This window comes from Pecten maximus, chromosome 14, assembly GCF_902652985.1.
Source record: "Pecten maximus chromosome 14, xPecMax1.1, whole genome shotgun sequence".
Classification (NCBI taxonomy): domain Eukaryota; kingdom Metazoa; phylum Mollusca; class Bivalvia; order Pectinida; family Pectinidae; genus Pecten; species Pecten maximus.
In genome coordinates, this window is record NC_047028.1 from 17,354,260 (window position 1) to 17,375,378 (window position 21,119).

General features: G+C 44.0%; 1 protein-coding gene across 1 annotated transcript in view; it reads right to left on the bottom strand.

Annotated features, from left to right (window-relative positions):
* Window positions 1-21,119, bottom strand: part of LOC117342348 (diacylglycerol kinase delta-like) — a 134,987-nt gene that overhangs the window by 52,564 nt on the left and 61,304 nt on the right. The window contains exon 6 of the mRNA XM_033904491.1: window positions 12,210-12,320. Coding sequence (XP_033760382.1) covers window positions 12,210-12,320 — 111 coding nt within the window. The remainder of the gene's footprint in view (window positions 1-12,209; window positions 12,321-21,119) is intronic.

Below are 21,119 nucleotides of genomic sequence, written 5' to 3' on the forward strand. Positions count from 1 at the left end.
CAGATGTTGGGGTAGGCTTATTACTGGACATCCTCCCCATGTACCGGAGGTCAGCTGTTGGGGTAGGCTTATTACTGGACATCCTCCCCATGTACTGGAGGTCAGATGTTGGGGTAGGCTTATTACTGGACATCCTCCTCCCATGTACGGAGGTCAGATGTTGGGGTAGGCTTATTACTGGACTTCCTCCCCCATGTACAGGAGGTCAGATGTTGGGGTAGGCTTATTACTGGACATCCTCCCCCATGTACAGGAGGTCAGATGTTGGGGTAGGCTTATTACTGGACATCCTCCCCCATGTACTGGAGGTCAGATGTTGGGGTAGGCTTATTACTGGACTTCCTCCCCCATGTACAGGAGGTCAGATGTTGGGGTAGGCTTATTACTGGACATCCTCCCCATGTACAGGAGGTCAGATGTTGGAGTAGGCTTATTACTGGACATCCTCTCCCATGTACAGGAGGTCAGATGTTGGGGTAGGCTTATTACTGGACATCCTCCCCCATGTACAGGAGGTCAGATGTTGGGGTAGTCTTATTACTTGACATCCTCCCCAATTTACGGGAGGTCAGATGTTGGAGTAGGCTTATTACTGGACATCGTCTCCCATGTACGGGAGGTCAGATGTTGGGGTAGGCTTATTACTGGACATCCTCCCCAATTTACGGGAGGTCAGATGTTGGAGTAGGCTTATTACTGGACATCGTCTCCCATGTACGGGAGGTCAGATGTTGGGGTAGTCTTATTACTTGACATCCTCCCCAATGTACTGGAGGTCAGATGTTGGGTTGGCTTATTACTGGACATCCTCCCCCATGTACGGGAGGTCAGATGTTGGTGTAGGCTTATTACTTGACATCCTCCCCAATGTACTGGAGGTCAGATGTTGGGTTGGCTTATTACTTGACATCCTCCCCAATGTACTGGAGGTCAGATGTTGGGTTGGCTTATTACTTGACATCCTCCCCAATGTACTGGAGGTCAGATGTTGGGTTGGCTTATTACTTGACATCCTCCCCCATGTACTGGAGGTCAGATGTTGGGTTGGCTTATTACTGGACATCCTCCCCCATGTACGGGAGGTCAGATGTTGGTGTAGGCTTATTACTTGACATCCTCCCCCATGTACGGGAGGTCAGATGTTGGGGTAGTCTTATTACTGGACATCCTCCCCATGTACAGGAGGTCAGATGTTGGGGTAGGCTTATTACTGGACATCCTCCCCATGTACAGGAGGTCAGATGTTGGGGTAGGCTTATTACTGGACATCCTCTCCCATGTACAGGAGGTCAGATGTTGGGGTAGGCTTATTACTGGACATCCTCTCCCATGTACAGGAGGTCAGATGTTGGGGTAGGCTTATTACTGGACATCCTCTCCCATGTACGGGAGGTCAGATGTTGGGGTAGGCTTATTACTGGACATCCTCTCCCATGTACAGGAGGTCAGATGTTGGGGTAGGCTTATTACTGGACATCCTCTCCCATGTACAGGAGGTCAGATGTTGGGGTAGGCTTATTACTGGACATCCTCCCCCATGTACAGGAGGTCAGATGTTGGGGTAGGCTTATTACTGGACATCCTCTCCCATGTACAGGAGGTCAGATGTTGGGGTAGGCTTATTACTGGACATCCTCTCCCATGTACAGGAGGTCAGATGTTGGGGTAGGCTTATTACTGGACATCCTCTCCCATGTACAGGAGGTCAGATGTTGGAGTAGGCTTATTACTGGACATCCTCTCCCATGTACGGGAGGTCAGATGTTGGGGTAGGCTTATTACTGGACATCCTCTCCCATGTACGGGAGGTCAGATGTTGGGGTAGGCTTATTACTGGACATCCTCTCCCATGTATGGGAGGTCAGATGTTGGGGTAGGCTTATTACTGGACATCCTCTCCCATGTACAGGAGGTCAGATGTTGGGGTAGGCTTATTACTGGACATCCTCTCCCATGTACAGGAGGTCAGATGTTGGGGTAGGCTTATTACTGGACATCCTCCCCCATGTACAGGAGGTCAGATGTTGGGAGTAGGCTTATTACTGGACATCCTCTCCCATGTACGGGAGGTCAGATGTTGGGGTAGGCTTATTACTGGACATCCTCTCCCATGTACGGGAGGTCAGATGTTGGGGTAGGCTTATTACTGGACATCCCCCCCATGTACAGGAGGTCAGATGTTGGGGTAGGCTTATAACTGGACATCCTCCCCCATGTACTGGAGGTCAAATGTTGGGGTAGGCTTATTACTGGACATCCTCTCCCATGTATGGGAGGTACATGTTGGGGTAGGCTTATTACTGGACTTCCTCCCCCATGTACAGGAGGTCAGATGTTGGGGTAGTCTTATTACTGGACATCCTCCCCCATGTACAGGAGGTCAGATGTTGGGGTAGGCTTATTACTGGACATCCTTCCCCATGTACTGGAGGTCAGATGTTGGGGTAGGCTTATTACTGGACTTCCTCCCCCATGTACAGGAGGTCAGATGTTGGTGTAGTCTTATTACTGGACATCCTCCCCCATGTACAGGAGGTCAGATGTTGGGGTAGGCTTATTACTGGACTTCCTCTCCCATGTACAGGAGGTCAGATGTTGGAGTAGGCTTATTACTGGACATCCTCTCCCATGTACGGGAGGTCAGATGTTGGGGTAGGCTTATTACTGGACATCCTCTCCCATGTACGGGAGGTCAGATGTTGGGGTAGGCTTATTACTGGACATCCTCTCCCATGTATGGGAGGTCAGATGTTGGGGTAGGCTTATTACTGGACATCCTCCCCCATGTACAGGAGGTCAGATGTTGGGGTAGGCTTATTACTGGACATCCTCTCCCATGTACAGGAGGTCAGATGTTGGGGTAGGCTTATTACTGGACATCCTCCCCCATGTACAGGAGGTCAGATGTTGGAGTAGGCTTATTACTGGACATCCTCTCCCATGTACGGGAGGTCAGATGTTGGGGTAGGCTTATTACTGGACATCCTCTCCCATGTACGGGAGGTCAGATGTTGGGGTAGGCTTATTACTGGACATCCCCCCCATGTACAGGAGGTCAGATGTTGGGGTAGGCTTATAACTGGACATCCTCCCCCATGTACTGGAGGTCAAATGTTGGGGTAGGCTTATTACTGGACATCCTCTCCCATGTATGGGAGGTACATGTTGGGGTAGGCTTATTACTGGACTTCCTCCCCCATGTACAGGAGGTCAGATGTTGGGGTAGTCTTATTACTGGACATCCTCCCCCATGTACAGGAGGTCAGATGTTGGGGTAGGCTTATTACTGGACATCCTTCCCCATGTACAGGAGGTCAGATGTTGGGGTAGGCTTATTACTGGACTTCCTCCCCCATGTACAGGAGGTCAGATGTTGGTGTAGTCTTATTACTGGACATCCTCCCCCATGTACAGGAGGTCAGATGTTGGGGTAGGCTTATTACTGGACTTCCTCCCCCATGTACAGGAGGTCAGATGTTGGGGTAGGCTTATTACTGGACTTCCTCCCCCATGTACAGGAGGTCAGATGTTGGGGTAGGCTTATTACTGGACATCCTCCCCCATGTATGGGAGGTCAGATGTTGGGGTAGGCTTATTACTGGACTTCCTCGCCCATGTACAGGAGGTCAGATGTTGGGGTAGGCTTATTACTGGACATCCTCCCCCATGTACTGGAAGTCAGATGTTGGGGTAGGCTTATTACTGGACTTCCTCTCCCATGTACAGGAGGTCAGATGTTGGGGTAGGCTTATTACTGGACATCCTCCCCCATGTACAGGAGGTCAGATGTTGGGGTAGGTTTATTACTGGACATCCTCCCCCATGTACAGGTGGTCAGATGTTGGAGTAGGTTTATTACTGGACATCCTCTCCCATGTACAGGAGGTCAGATGTTGGGGTAGACTTATTACTGGACATCCTCCCCCATGTACGGGAGGTCAGATGTTGGGGTAGACTTATTACTGGACATCCTCCCCCATGTACAGGAGGTCAGATGTTGGGGTAGGCTTATTACTGGACATCCTCCCCCATGTACAGGAGGTCAGATGTTGGAGTAGGCTTATTACTGGACATCCTCCCCCATGTACAGGAGGTCAGATGTTGGGGTAGTCTTATTACTGGACATCCTCCCCCATGTACAGGTGGTCAGATGTTGGGGTGGGCCTATTACTTGACACCCTCCCCCATGTACAGGAGGTCAGATGTTGGGGTAGGCTTATTACTGGACATCCTCTCCCATGAACTGGAGGTGAAATGTTGGTGTAGTCTTATTACTTGACATCCTCCCCCATGTACAGGAGGTCAAATGTTGGAGTAGGCTTATTACTGGACATCCTCCCCCATGTACAGGAGGTCAGATGTTGGAGTAGGCTTATTACTGGACATCCTCTCCCATGTACGGGAGGTCAGATGTTGGGGTAGGCTTATTACTGGACATCCTCTCCCATGTACGGGAGGTCAGATGTTGGGGTAGGCTTATTACTGGACATCCTCTCCCATGTATGGGAGGTCAGATGTTGGGGTAGGCTTATTACTGGACATCCTCCCCCATGTACAGGAGGTCAGATGTTGGGGTAGGCTTATTACTGGACATCCTCTCCCATGTACAGGAGGTCAGATGTTGGGGTAGGCTTATTACTGGACATCCTCCCCCATGTACAGGAGGTCAGATGTTGGAGTAGGCTTATTACTGGACATCCTCTCCCATGTACGGGAGGTCAGATGTTGGGGTAGGCTTATTACTGGACATCCTCTCCCATGTACGGGAGGTCAGATGTTGGGGTAGGCTTATTACTGGACATCCCCCCCATGTACAGGAGGTCAGATGTTGGGGTAGGCTTATAACTGGACATCCTCCCCCATGTACTGGAGGTCAAATGTTGGGGTAGGCTTATTACTGGACATCCTCTCCCATGTATGGGAGGTACATGTTGGGGTAGGCTTATTACTGGACTTCCTCCCCCATGTACAGGAGGTCAGATGTTGGGGTAGTCTTATTACTGGACATCCTCCCCCATGTACAGGAGGTCAGATGTTGGGGTAGGCTTATTACTGGACATCCTTCCCCATGTACTGGAGGTCAGATGTTGGGGTAGGCTTATTACTGGACTTCCTCCCCCATGTACAGGAGGTCAGATGTTGGTGTAGTCTTATTACTGGACATCCTCCCCCATGTACAGGAGGTCAGATGTTGGGGTAGGCTTATTACTGGACTTCCTCTCCCATGTACAGGAGGTCAGATGTTGGAGTAGGCTTATTACTGGACATCCTCTCCCATGTACAGGGAGGTCAGATGTTGGGGTAGGCTTATTACTGGACATCCTCTCCCATGTACGGGAGGTCAGATGTTGGGGTAGGCTTATTACTGGACATCCTCTCCCATGTACTGGGAGGTCAGATGTTGGGGTAGGCTTATTACTGGACATCCTCCCCCATGTACGGGAGGTCAGATGTTGGGGTAGGCTTATTACTGGACATCCTCTCCCATGTACAGGAGGTCAGATGTTGGGGTAGGCTTATTACTGGACATCCTCCCCCATGTACAGGAGGTCAGATGTTGGGAGTAGGCTTATTACTGGACATCCTCTCCCATGTACGGGAGGTCAGATGTTGGGGTAGGCTTATTACTGGACATCCTCTCCCATGTACAGGGAGGTCAGATGTTGGGGTAGGCTTATTACTGGACATCCCCCCCCATGTACAGGAGGTCAGATGTTGGGGTAGGCTTATTACTGGACATCCTCTCCCATGTACATGGAGGTCAGAATGTTGGGGTAGGCTTATTACTTGACATCCTCCCCCATGTACAGGAGGTCAAATGTTGGAGTAGGCTTATTACTGGACATCCTCCCCCATGTACAGGAGGTCAGATGTTGGGAGTAGGCTTATTACTGGACATCCTCTCCCATGTACGGAGGTCAGATGTTGGGGTAGGCTTATTACTGGACATCCTCTCCCATGTACGGGAGGTCAGATGTTGGGGTAGGCTTATTACTGGACATCCTCTCCCATGTACTGGAGGTTCAGATGTTGGTGTAGTCTTATTACTGGACATCCTCCCCCATGTACAGGAGGTCAGATTGTGGGGTAGGCTTATTACTGGACATCCTCCTCCCATGTACAGGAGGTCAGATGTTGGGGTAGGCTTATTACTGGACATCCTCCCCCATGTACAGGAGGTCAGATGTTGGAGTAGGCTCTATACTGGACATCCTCTCCCATGTAAGGGAGGTCAGAGTGTTGGGGTAGGCTTATTACTGGACATCCTCTCCCATGTACGGGAGGTCAGATGTTGGGGTAGGCTTATTACTGGACATCCTCCCCCATGTACGGAGGTCAGATGTTGGGGTAGGCTTATTACTGGACATCCTCCCCCATGTACAGGAGGTCAGATGTTGGGGTAGGCTTATTACTGGACATCCTCCCCCATGTACGGAGGTCAGATGTTGGGGTAGGCTTATTACTGGACATCCTCCCCCATGTACAGGATGGTCAGATGTTGGGTAGGTCTTATTACTGGACATCCTCCCCCATGTACAGGAGGTCAGATGTTGGGTAGGCTTATTACTGGACATCCTCCCCCATGTACGGAGGTCAGATGTTGGGGTAGGCTTATTACTGGACATCCTCCCCATGTACAGGAGGTCAGATGTTGGGGTAGGTCTTATTACTGGACATCCTCCCCCATGTACAGGAGGTCAGATGTTGGGTAGGCTTATTACTGGACATCCTCCCCCATGTACAGGAGGTCAGATGTTGGGGTAGGCTTATACTGGACATCCTCTCCCATGTACGGAGGTCAGATGTTGGGGTAGCTTATTACTGGACATCCTCTCCATGTACGGGAGGTCAGATGTTGGGGTAGGCTTATTACTGGACATCCTCTCCCATGTATGGGAGGTCAGATGTTGGGGTAGGCTTATTACTGGACATCCTCCCCCTGTACAGGAGGTCAGATGTTGGGGTAGGCTTATTACTGGACATCCTCTCCCATGTACAGGAGGTCAGATGTTGGGGTAGGCTTATTACTGGACATCCTCCCCATGTACAGGAGGTCAGAGTGTTGGAGTAGGCTTATTAACTGGACATCCTCTCCCATGTCGGGAGGTCAGATGTGGGGTAGGCTTATTACTGGACATCCCTCCCATGTACGGGAGGTCAGATGTTGGGGTAGGCTTATTACTGGACATCCCCCCCATGTAACAGGAGGTCAGATGTTGGGGTAGGCTTATAACTGGACATCCTCCCCCATGTACTGGAGGTCAATGTTTGGGGTAGGCTTATTACTTGGACATCCTCTCCCATGTATGGGAGGTACATGTTGGGGTAGGCTTATTACTGGACTTCCTCCCCCATGTACAGGAGGTCAGATGTTGGGGTAGTCTTATTACTGGACATCCTCCCCCATGTACAGGAGGTCAGATGTTGGGGTAGGCTTATTACTGGACATCCTTCCCCATGTACTGGAGGTCAGATGTTGGGGTAGGCTTATTACTGGACTTCCTCCCCCATGTACAGGAGGTCAGATGTTGGTGTAGTCTTATTACTGGACATCCTCCCCCATGTACAGGAGGTCAGATGTTGGGGTAGGCTTATTACTGGACTTCCTCCCCCATGTACAGGAGGTCAGATGTTGGGGTAGGCTTATTACTGGACTTCCTCCCCCATGTACAGGAGGTCAGATGTTGGGGTAGGCTTATTACTGGACATCCTCCCCCATGTATGGGAGGTCAGATGTTGGGGTAGGCTTATTACTGGACTTCCTCGCCCATGTACAGGAGGTCAGATGTTGGGGTAGGCTTATACTGGACATCCTCCCCCATGTACTGGAGGTCAGATGTTGGGGTAGGCTTATTACTGGACTTCCTCTCCCATGTACAGGAGGTCAGATGTTGGGGTAGGCTTATTACTGGACATCCTCCCCCATGTACAGGAGGTCAGATGTTGGGGTAGGCTTATTACTGGACATCCTCCCCCATGTACAGGTGGTCAGATGTTGGAGTAGGTTTATTACTGGACATCCTCTCCCATGTACAGGAGGTCAGATGTTGGGGTAGACTTATTACTGGACATCCTCCCCCATGTACGGGAGGTCAGATGTTGGGGTAGACTTATTACTGGACATCCTCCCCATGTACAGGAGGTCAGATGTTGGGGTAGGCTTATTACTGGACATCCTCCCCCATGTACAGGAGGTCAGATGTTGGAGTAGGCTTATTACTGGACATCCTCCCCCATGTACAGGAGGTCAGATGTTGGGGTAGTCTTATTACTGGACATCCTCCCCCATGTACAGGTGGTCAGATGTTGGGGTGGGCCTATTACTTGACACCCTCCCCCATGTACAGGAGGTCAGATGTTGGGGTAGGCTTATTACTGGACATCCTCTCCCATGAACTGGAGGTGAAATGTTGGTGTAGTCTTATTACTTGACATCCTCCCCCATGTACAGGAGGTCAAATGTTGGAGTAGGCTTATTACTGGACATCCTCCCCCATGTACAGGAGGTCAGATGTTGGGGTAGGCTTATTACTGGACATCCTCTCCCATGTACAGGTGGTCAGATGTTGGGGTGGGCCTATTACTTGACACCCTCCCCCATGTACAGGAGGTCAGATGTCGGGGTAGGCTTATTACTGGACATCCTCTCCCATGAACTGGAGATGAAATGTTGGTGTAGTCTTATTACTTGACATCCTCCCCCGTGTACGGGAGGTCAGATGTTGGGGTAGGCTTATTACTGGACTTCCTCTCCTATGTACAGGAGGTCAAATGTTGGGGTAGGCTTATTACTGGACATCCTCCCCCATGTACAGGAGGTCAGATGTTGGGGTAGGCTTATTACTGGACATCCTCCCCCATGTACGGAGGTCAGATGTTGGGGTAGGCTCATTACTGGACATCCTCTCCCATGTACAGGAGGTCAGATGTTGGGGTAGGCTTATTACTGGACATCCTCCCCATGTACAGGAGGTCAGATGTTGGGGTAGGCTTATTACTGGACATCCTCCCCCATGTACGGGAGGTCAGATGTTGGGGTAGGCTCATTACTGGACTTCCTCTCCCATGTACAGGAGGTCAGATGTTGGGGTAGGCTTATTACTGGACTTCCTCTCCCATGTACAGGAGGTCAGATGTTGGGGTAGGCTTATTACTGGATATCCTCCCCATGTATAGGTCAGATGTTGGGGTAGGCTTATTACTGGACATCCTCCCCCATGTACAGGAGGTCAGATGTTGGAGTAGGCTTATTACTGGACATCCTCTCCCATGTACGGGAGGTCAGATGTTGGGATAGGCTTATTACTGGACATCCTTCCCCATGTACTGGAGGTCAGATGTTGGGGTAGTCTTATTACTGGACTTCCTCTCCCATGTACAGGAGGTCAGATGTTGGGGTAGGCTTATTACTGGACTTCCTCTCCCATGTACGGGAGGTCAGATGTTGGAGTAGGCTTATTACTGGACATCCTCTCCCATGTACAGGAGGTCAGATGTTGGGGTAGGCTTATTACTGGACATCCTCTCCCATGTACAGGAGGTCAGATGTTGGGGTAGGCTTATTACTGGACATCCTCCCCCATGTACAGGAGGTCAGATGTTGGTGTAGACTTATTACTGGACATCCTCTCCCATGTACAGGAGGTCAGATGTTGGTGTAGACTTATTACTGGATATCCTCCCCCATGTACTGGAGGTCAGATGTTGGGGTAGGCTTATTACTGGACATCCTCCTCAGTGCACAGGCATTGGCTTATTAATGAATGAGTATCATGAACTGCAAATTTTAAGGGATCTGTCTTTAATATGAATTTGAGTCTTACTTAAAGAAGGACCAGACAGTCTTTATCTGGTCGAAAACCTTCAAGAGCAATTGTTTTTAAAGGGCAATATTTAGAGTCAATTTTATTTCATAGGTTTTAAGATCAAATTATATATTCTTATTTCAGGTTATTTTATTTAAAGTTATTTGGATGATTATATATTCTTATTTCAGATGGTTTTATTTATAGGTATTCAGATGATATCCATAAACTAAATGCATGTTTAATCATTACTTTAATTTATTTCCGGATAAGAAATGTTGATTTTCATGTAATGACAAGTCAGGCGATTCCAGCATTTCCCCTCGATTTGGCAGGTCATGATGTGACCAATATTAGGCTGATCAGACCAAATCAGGCGAGCTGGCAACTCTTCTCCAATCTCGTCTTATTGACAGAAAAAAACGTCACCTTTTATTCTGGGAAATCGTAATGACAAGAAAATGAGTAAAACCTGTAAGTCCCGCGATTAGATTTGGGAGACAAAAGAAATTGACTGTAATTGTTGGTATATCCTGTCTTTATACCAGTCCTATATATATGTAAATACTGACGTCAGTAGTCAAGGGTAACATTGAACAAATACGGTGTCATATACATAGAAATATATACATTTTATCCAACAAGAGGCCCATGGGTCTAAACGGTCATCCGACTTAGAATGAAGATTTAAATTGGGGAAAATAAATTTTCTACTTTTAGCAAAATCCTGCTGTGACTCTGTTTTCCATGGTATTTTTGGTCATTTCTATAAATTATGATTGCCCTCACCCAATACTGTCACTCGAACATTAAGGGGGAAGAGCAATTTAAAACATGATTTCAGCCAAATTCCCAAAAGTTTAGCCAAACGTCCCTTCGGGTCAGATGACCTAAATATATATATACAGCATATGTTACATTTATACATCTGGCTTCAATTTCAGGGATGGAAAAAGAAAAAGTGAAAAAAAAAATCATAAAAATAAAAGCTAATTCAAAGTAGCAAATAAAGAAAAAAAATTGACCATAGCTTTCTGTAAACAGCTTTTACTATCAGTCATGATTGACAAAAGAAAACATGAGACATTTTCAGCATGGAGCCAACTTGAATCTGATAACAGATGCTACAAAAACAAATGGTGCTGGAGGCATGTACAGTTCACTTTTGAACGATTTATTGCCTTCCCATGACTGGTGGCATATGGATAATTTCTTACTTATATCCATGCTATAGAGCAATTCTTATTCTTTTGTAGGCATATGTTGTAATCAAAGTTAACATTCGTTTAATTCAAAATTTAAATACATTGTAAGAAAAGAACAAGAAAAACAAATGGGAATCACTTTGCAAGTAACGGAGGGAACTATGGAGGAAACTCTACCAAATCAAGAGATAGAGAACAATGCAACTATTATTCCTAAATTGTAAATCCAAACATTTCAAAATTTGATGTTTGTTTGCTGAGTTTTTTGCTCCCTGGACATCCTGGTTCATTTTGAGGTGGGGTCTCCTTGAGGTAGTTGGTGATTACCTCACCAAACAACATATGAGAGTTCAGTCACATGCCATTCAGAGCAATTAGGGTAAAGTGTCTTGCCCAAGGACACAACAATGACTGCACAGACCAGCCCGTTTCAAAGTTTCTCGAGAAACAAACTGACACAGGTAGGGAGCATCGAACCACAAACCTTGGATCTTCGACTGAGGTTATGTGGCTGACGCTCTAACTGACTGAGCTATCCAGGCCCCAAAATTTGGGGGAAGAAAAAAATACCCACCTAATTTGACTGTGCAGCACTGATATTTGATACCAGAAGAACTATATATCAGTATCCCTAATAAAAAGTGCATGACATTTTTTAGATTGAATTTGTTACAAAGGGTACTTACAAAATGTTTTTGTGGCAGTGGAATTAAACAGGCTAATAAATGCTACTTCATTTTCCTGTACTGCAATAAGCCCATCCCAGCTTTGAATCAAAGTTCGCTGGCCTTATTACGGGGTAGTTATGATATCTCCTTTTGTTAAATGAATTCAATGAACCTCACTAAAGGATAGGAGAGAATGACTAGTATGTGTTTCACTGCTGGATAGGATGCTGAGAACAACAATGGCTCAAATGTATCATTCTACAGCACGGAGCTGCTTGTGCCAAAGAATAATCAGCATTCCAGTTAATTAATTGGAGATAATTGGACATTAGTGTTACTACCTAAATACCAGCACAGACAGTGTACAAAGCCACATGCCCCCTCCCTCTCCCAGTTCCCCTGCTACACAATTGGAGAACAACCCTTACAAAAGTACAATGATTGGGTCACGTTAGGTGCAAAGTGATAAGTTTGTGCAGTAAATGTTGCGTGGGTATGACTTAAGGCCTCTGGAGTTTGTTGTCGCTTACACTTATATCGTAGAACTCCTTGTTGGCAGCAGTTTTCAGTGCGGAAATCCAGTCTTCCATCTCCCTCCGACTCTCTGTACACAGAACAAGCGACCTGAATGGTGTTATCACCTGTAAAGACAAAAATTGGCAAGAGTTGTAAACTAAAAAAAAAGGACAAAAAACAAAGAATTTTCCAAAAGATCTGGACTATAATACACCTGTAGTTGGAGAATAGTAACAATATTTAGCTACAATAAGCCCCTCCCTGCCCACAATAAGCTCTTGTCCAAAAATAAGTCCCTTTATTCATTTTTGTAGACTCATTCATTTTAAAATAGTAAGCTAAAAGTCGTTCAAAAATAATCTCTCTCCATCTTATACAAAACTTTCACAATAGGAGAGAGGGCATATTTTAGGATAAATATGGTACTGTCGCAAATGAAATCCTTACATTAAACATTAAGTTATATTTGTTTTCAGCATAACCATAGTCACGAATAACTGACCACACCTTCCTGGTATCTCAGAATGGTGTCAAAAATGATGTATAATATTCTGGATTATCTACCTCCAATTTAACAGTTCCTAGATCTACCGACTTTTCATATCTATATAATAATAGGAGAAAATAGTCCAGATTTACAGCGTTACGTAGATAATAACATGCTGAAGACGACACCTTTAATACCGTACGCCTACATAGAGGTTCATTATCCAAGTAATCTACCCTAACATTCCTCATGTTTCTGTTGGTCATTCCTCTGTCACATGACACCTATATGATAAGTAAGTAGGACTGTTTTCATTATAAAATGAACATGGCCATCACACATACATTCTGTATCTTATTTGTTACAAACACAAAATACCCTTAACTACCCAAATGACCAATCTTTTTATCAAAGTGAATTAACTGTGAAATTGTGATTAAGACAGTCTGTCATTATAACTGTTCCCATGTACAACTGGAAGTATTGACAAGATGGCTGATTGCTTACAAATCTAACTGTAATAACAAGAACATATCTCTAAGATGGGAATGCCCCTTCTCCTAAAGAACTTGATGCTGTAATACTTATGTAAACTTGAACTAAATCTGTTACGGAGTTCTCAAGTAATTTGATTCGAAATGGGACATTACATTGTCCCATTCAGCAGGGGTCAAATGTGACCTTTGACCTTTGTTCTTTTAACCTTGACGATTACCACTAGAATATGATAATGTCTAGCATTCAGTGTAACAATGGTGTTATATATAAATTAAATCTGTTGAGGGGTTCAAAGATATGTCATAGATTCCAAAGGGGATGGACATGGGTAACACTATATAATGCTCCCCACCCACCCCCACCTACCCCGCCACATAACCCCCTCAAACCAACCCCCCATATAATTGCAGGGACATACAATTAGGTAGATCCAGAAAATAATCACAGACACACAACTCCGATGGGTGATGACTATATCCAAAGAGTTTAACAAAGCATTGGTGGAAACTGTTGGAGGAGTTATCATGACAAGATCCTGTCACAGACCCTTAGATGGAAGGACAACCCGATTCCAGTACAACTTCCCCCTCCTCCACCTAAATACATGGAACTGTGGAAATTGTTCCAAGTTGTAGATTGCACAGATAGTGAACATGTGATTTTCCCATGAAGTCAGCCCTGAACATTTTGTTTGTATCATGATTTCAAAAGCAAAATATAATTGAATTTTAAAAATATACGATAAAATTCTTCATACACTTCCGATATCTGGGTTACATGTACGGTATGCATGATTTAAAACAAGTTTGTGCTAGTTAAGACACGAAAACAATTTCAAGGAAATAATGAATTCTGGGAAATACCCATTTATCAATGGTGCAGATAGTAAATGATGCCTTCTCACACGGGAGCCCACTGACCTTTCGGAAAGTAATTTCCTGGAATCACAATCAATGGTTTCCAACAATCTGTAGCTGTTGGGTACCCAGAGGTCATAAAAACACACTAAAACACTGTCTATATAATGACTTATTCATGACTCGGAATCTGTAATAATTTCCATCCATCTTCGATAGTATTAGGGTACATGATCGAGATTATCGACCTGCAGGAGATGCTGTTTAAGGTTTGCCCCTATATATAGCCACACCAATGTCCACATTACTGTAGCTACCTGTCACCTAAGGTGTTACACCAGTGAATTATATCGGTAGGACCTTCAAGGGATAAAAAACACTTCTATCACTCTGTCTAAAGCCGTATCACTGACATTTTACAGGCTGTTCAAATACTACTGAATTACAAATGAGATGCTTCTGTTTCAATTGATGCTCATTCATTCTTTTTATTTTTGTCCTGAATTATGAAGGTATTGTTGGCGATTATAGGACACAATAAGAGGTAATTACTTTTCTAAAAACTAGAACCGTTTTAACAATAAAAACATAATTTTAAACATTTACTAGCTCCTACTGACCTTATTCAGGTCTTTGCTATTTGCATTTTAAAATGAAGACTGATCTACTGGGGCCAAATGCAAATTAAAATGTGAAACTCTTCTATCTCTACTTGTTTTCTATGGTAAACAGACCGTACCACTTTGATGATGCATGGTAATTTGTATGGTTTCAGCTTGACTGTTTTGATTAGTACACAAATCATAATGCTTCTTTAGTCGTAGGTGTTATGTACCTAATTTTTACCTACAACACGCGTATTTCCAAAGACGAAGCTTATGACAACAATCGCCACAGGTGTTGATTTCACTGTCGTTCAGGTAAGGCCATTCAAGACACAAAATCGGTTCAGCATTTGAAATTCAGAGGGATCGGTTTTCGGGAAGTTTATTACTATAATAAAGAAGGATCGATTCTGATCGGTATTAAAAGGTGATCGGTTTTAGGAAGGATCAGTTTTGGGAAGTTGTATATTAACACAAACTAAGTCAGCTTTATTAGTACCAAGACTTAACTGAGAATTCCCTTACAAATATTTATGCTATCAATTACCTTCCTTGACTTCCTAGCAGTAATGATGACAAGAAATCATTGGAATTAGTATCGTGATTGAAAACCTCCCACACCATTCACCAGACATCTGCTCCCTAAATGGTCACACTGCACTGATTCAATTACAGCTGACATAAATCTCTCTAGCTCGATGGTTACCCTGGTACCAGACCATCATGTCAATAATCTGTATTACTTGGCTTGAGACGTACCTAGCAGGGGGCATTATTGTAAAAAAGTTATTTAATCTCTGAAATTTTTTTCAACTGCTGGATTTAAGAAGAGGCCCAATGGGCTTTTATATACCAGTATATATACATATATAGGCATAGATATGGCGCAGCGGTATAACTTCTATAAGCTGCAGGTATTTCTGGCTAGGCAATTGGGCGCAGTAGATCGTGAGTTCAAGGCCCGGTCAGAGCACTAGTCATAAAGTTGTCTTCCTTCGTCATTTGTGTTACTATGTTATATATAATATAAATATATATGTTGCTCTTGGGTGCAAACCCTTAATTGCATAAGCAATTGGTAAAAGGGTAGAAAACCATATACACTATACAATGTGAGTTACAAAGTTGATTTTGGTCATGGATGTGTAACCAATTTATGCCCTTTCTTTTCAATAATTATTACATGTTGAATATCATAACTCTTGCATCTTGGTATTTAGGAATAAATTATTTTAATATCATCACAAATTTGATCTTGAAAATATATTAGCAATCCTTCATCCCAGCTTGTCATTTGACTCCTGTGACTTTGTGAGTGGGTCAAGGTCATTCATTTGAACAAATTGGTAGCCATTTATTCCAGCATACTACTGGGCCAATATATATTATGAATATGGATATCTTGGTAGACTGGTCACCTTTCTCTAGGATATCAAAATTATAAATGAAATTGAGCTTTATGATTTTGGTCTGGGTGATATCTCTAACTAGGGTGAGATAATCTTGTATTAGAATTTAGTGGAGCAATGATTGTATAACGAAAAAACTTGGTGGCCAGTCTGATATCTTGGTTATTCAGAAGAAGTTGTTTAAGACTTTAACTCATTTGACCTCAATGCCTTGAAGTGAGCTAAGGTCTAGATTTACTTAGACTTAATAGAATTTCATACTGTCATGCAACTGGCCCAATATCATGACTCTTAGGCTTCTTGGTCACTGGGAGAAGTTGTTTGAAGGTGGACCCCGCACCACAGCATAACCTATAGCGATACAGAAACATAGAAACTATCCATATATATGGAAACCATTCAATGTATCCATGGACACCACTCAATGTATCCATGGACACCATTCAATGTATCCATGGTCACCATTCAATGTATCCATGGATCACCACTCAATGTATCTATGGACACCATTCAATGTATCAATGGACACCATTCAATGTATCCATGGACACCACCCAATGTATCTATGGACACCATTCAATGTATCCATGGACACCATTCAATGTATCCATGGTCACCATTCAATGTATCCATGGACACCATTCAATGTATCCATGGACACCATTCAATGTATCCATGGACACCACTCAATGTATCCATGGACACCATTCAATGTATCCATGGACACCATTCAATGTATCCATGGACACCATTCAATGTATCTATGGACACCATTCAATGTATCCATGGACACCATTCAATGTATCCATGGACACCATTCAATGTACCTATGGACACCATCCAATGTATTCGTGGACACCACTCAATGTATCCATGGACACCATTCAATGTATCCATGGACACCATTCAATGTACCTATGGACACCATCCAATGTATTCGTGGACACCACTCAATGTATCCATGGACACCATTCAATGTATCCATGGACACCATTCAATGTATCCATGGATACCATTCAATGTATCTATGGACACCATTCAATGTATCCATGGACACCATTCAATGTATCCATGGACACCATTCAATGTATCCATGGACACCATTCAATGTATCCATGGACACCATTCAATGTTCCTATGGACACCATCCAATGTATTCGTGGATACCATCTATTGTGAAGTTCCTCTGTTTATAACCAGAGTTTATAACCCCTACAGTACTGGTGTACCCAGAGAATCCATCCAAAGATCTTTGAAATGGAATCTTACATACCTTTGAAGTCTCCATGGAAACATGATATCCTAAGATTCATTGAATTATCCAATATATCCACTGGAGCTAGTGGATGTTGTATCTAACCTGTCCCTTTGGAAACCTGAATCTACAGAAACTGTCTAATTTTCAAAAGAGGCTACCTTACAAATCTGTGGAAAATATAATGAGCCCAATGGAAATCTCTTTTGGTAAAAATAGGTCAACTATAAATACACTACACAAATGGTTCATCATAGGGGAGTGCATGTTATAGACAGAGAAGGTCTCATTAGTACTGGTCAGTAGATTGGTCAGGCTTATTGATGATTCTGGTTACTGATTACAGATGATCACTGATCATCAATCAGACCATGTGTGGGCCTTATCTAGGATTTATTTACACCAAAAACACCCACTACCTCAGGAAGGAATGGTTAAATTTTCTCTACAGAAGACCTTGGTCAAATTTTCTCCACAGAAGACCTTGGTCAAATTTTCTCTACAGAAGACCTTGGTCAAATTTTCTACACAGAAGACCTTGGTCAAATTTTCTACATAGAATATCTTGGTCAAATTTTCTCCACAGAATACCCAGTTCAAATTTTCTCCACAGAATACCCTGAACTTTCCTACAGAGAATACCTTAGTCAAACTTTCTTCATAGAAAAACTCTTACCTCATTTAAAAAAAACAAATAAAAAAATAAAAAAAAAACAACAACAGAGATTTGTGTTAGCTTGTTTCCATGGTTATCACTGGGTACCTTCTGTATTATTCTAATTCTCTGTTCTGTCTCGCTGGTTTCTACTAATGAAATATGCACATTTTTTTGCTATGTGATTTTATTCTTAAAGCATACTTATTCTGAAGATAGAAGATTCAATTCCAACGGATATGAAATAAAGTTTTTTGGTTATATCTTTAATATAAATCATTTGAAAACAAGTGTGAAGCATTGAAGTATTTAAGAAAATGATTTAGATCTTCACACTGATACCCTATCAACAGAATCACTGAGAAAATCAATTTATATATATTTTTTTCAATTACACGACTTGATCTGATCATGTAAGATACATAAATACATAGTTACAGATGTTCATCGCTAATGAGTCTTCAGGTATTTTTTTGTGAAGTGATCATTATGTTCTATACTGCAGTAAAGACGTTCTAATGAATCATGGTGAATCAAAAGCTCCAACATCTCTTAAGTTTTTGTTATGAGGTAAGAGTTGTCAGTATTGAAGTCAGAATTTGTTTTCTAATGAAAAATTATTCTGGGATTAAACATTGTAAGTACTTACAATGGTGTCTTTCCTAATAAACTCGAGTAAACAAAATTCAAGAGAATCGTGATATATCAAACATCTTTAATCCCTAACAGATCAAAAATTAAATGACTGCTTTAAGAGCCAAAGCAAAAGGCATGCACTAAGACTGATGTATACATAGATTTGAACATCATTTTTGCTATTTTCAAACTCATTTTGAATAGACACGTTTTTGTAACATTTGAGAAGAATGTGTTAATTTGTAAGGAAATGTTCAAGGTAAGCTACAAATCTAGAAAATGCAAAGATCTCTCTGATTCAGTCCCAGTCCAGTCATCACACTCTACCAGTGTAGTACTGCCCCCTGAGTCTATGTATCTCTGTCATTCAGCCCTAGTCCAGCCATCACACTGTACCAGTGTAGTACTGCCCCCTGAGTCTATGTGTCTGTAATTCAGTCCCAGTCCAGCCTTCACACTATGCCAGTGTAGTACTGCCCCCTGAGTCTATGTGTCTCTGTGATTCAGTCCTAGTCCAGCCATCACACTGTACCAGTGTAGTACTGTCCCCCTGAGTCTATGTATCTCTGTCATTCGGTCCCTGTCCGGCCATCACACTATGCCAGTGTAGTACTGCCCCCTGAGTCTATGTAACTCTGTGATTCAGTCCCAGTCCAGCCATCACACTATGCCAGGGTAGTACTGCCCCCTGAGTCTATGTATCTCTGTCATTCAGCCCTAGTACAGCCATCACACTGTACCAGTGTAGTACTGCCCCCTGAGTCTATGTGTCCGTAATTCAGTCCCAGTCCAGCCTTCACACTATGCCAGTGTAGTACTGCCCCCTGAGTCTATGTATCTCTGTGATTCAGTCCTAGTCCAGCCATCACACTGTACCAGTGTAGTACTGTCCCCCGAGTCTATGTATCTCTGTCATTCAGTCCCTGTCCGGCCATCACACTATGCCAGTGTAGTACTGCCCCCTGAGTCTATGTATCTCTGTCATTCAGCCCAGTCCAGCCATCACACTATGCCAGTGTAGTACTGCCCCCTGAGTCTATGTATCTCTGTGATTCAGCCCAGTCCAGCCATCACACTATGCCAGTGTAGTACTGCCCCCTGAGTCTATGTATCTCTGTGATTCAGTCCCTGTCCGGCCATCACACTATGCCAGTGTAGTACTGCCCCCTGAGTCTATGTATCTCTGTGATTCAGTCCCTGTCCAGCCATCACACTGTACCAGTGTAGTACTGTCCCCCGAGTCTATGTATCTCTGTGATTCAGTCCCAGTCCAGCCATCACACTGTACCAGTGTAGTACTGTCCCCGAGTCTATGTATCTCTGTAATTAAGTCCCAGTCCAGCCATCACACTATGCCAGTGTAGTACTGTCCCCTGAGTCTATGTATCTCTGTGATTCAGTCCCTGTCCAGCCATCACACTGTACCAGTGTAGTACTGTCCCCCGAGTCTATGTATCTCTGTCATTCAGTCCCTGTCCGGCCATCACACTATGCCAGTGTAGTACTGCCCCCTGAGTCTATGTATCTCTGTAATTCAGTCCCAGTCCAGCCATCACACTATGCCAGTGTAGTACTGCCCCCTGAGTCTATGTATCTCTGTGATTCAGTCCCAGTCCAGCCTTCACACTATGCCAGTGTAGTACTGTCCCCCGAGTCTATGTATCTCTGTCATTCAGTCCCAGTCCAGCCATCACACTATGCCAGTGTAGTACTGCCCCCTGAGTCTATGTATCTCTGTAATTCAGTCCCAGTCCAGCCATCAAACTATGCCAGTGTAGTACTGTCCCCTGAGTCTATGTATCTCTGTGATTCAGTCCCAGTCCAGCCATCACACTGTACCAGTTTAGTACTGTCCCCCGAGTCTATGTATCCCTGGTATTCAGTCCCAGTCGTCCCCCCGAGTCTGCCCCCTGAGTCTATGTGTCACTGTGATTCAGTCCCTGTCTGGCCATCACACTATGCCAGTGTAGCCCCCTGAGTCTATGTATCTCTGTGATAACAGTCCAACCTTCACCCTATGCCAGTGTAGTACTGCCCCCCCCCCCCCCCCCCCCCCCCCTTCCCTTCCCCATCACCTATGTTATCTTTGTATCTCCCTGATTCAGTCCCAGTCTGGCTGTTACAGTCCAACCTTATCACCATTCACACTGATAATCCTGCCCTAATCCCTCACATCCTTGTTAGATCCCCCTCCATCCTGTTTTACACCTCATTTCACACATCCTCACCACCACAGTCTCACCTCTCCCCCTCCCCTGTCTACCATAGTCATTATCGCTGCTCTATTTTTATACATTGCACACCTTTTTTTTTTTAACTTGTGGTAAATATCTTCAAGGATTGCTAGATGATAATTAAGTTTAGCCTAATTCCTTACTTACAACTATATAACTGATTATAATGAACTCCTTTTTAACATTAAGGAAAATATTCCGCTTTCAAAATTTCAAAAAAAATATATTTTCTCTAACTCCATTCTTTATTTGGAAATCTAAATCATATCTTATTACTTCAAAATTAAA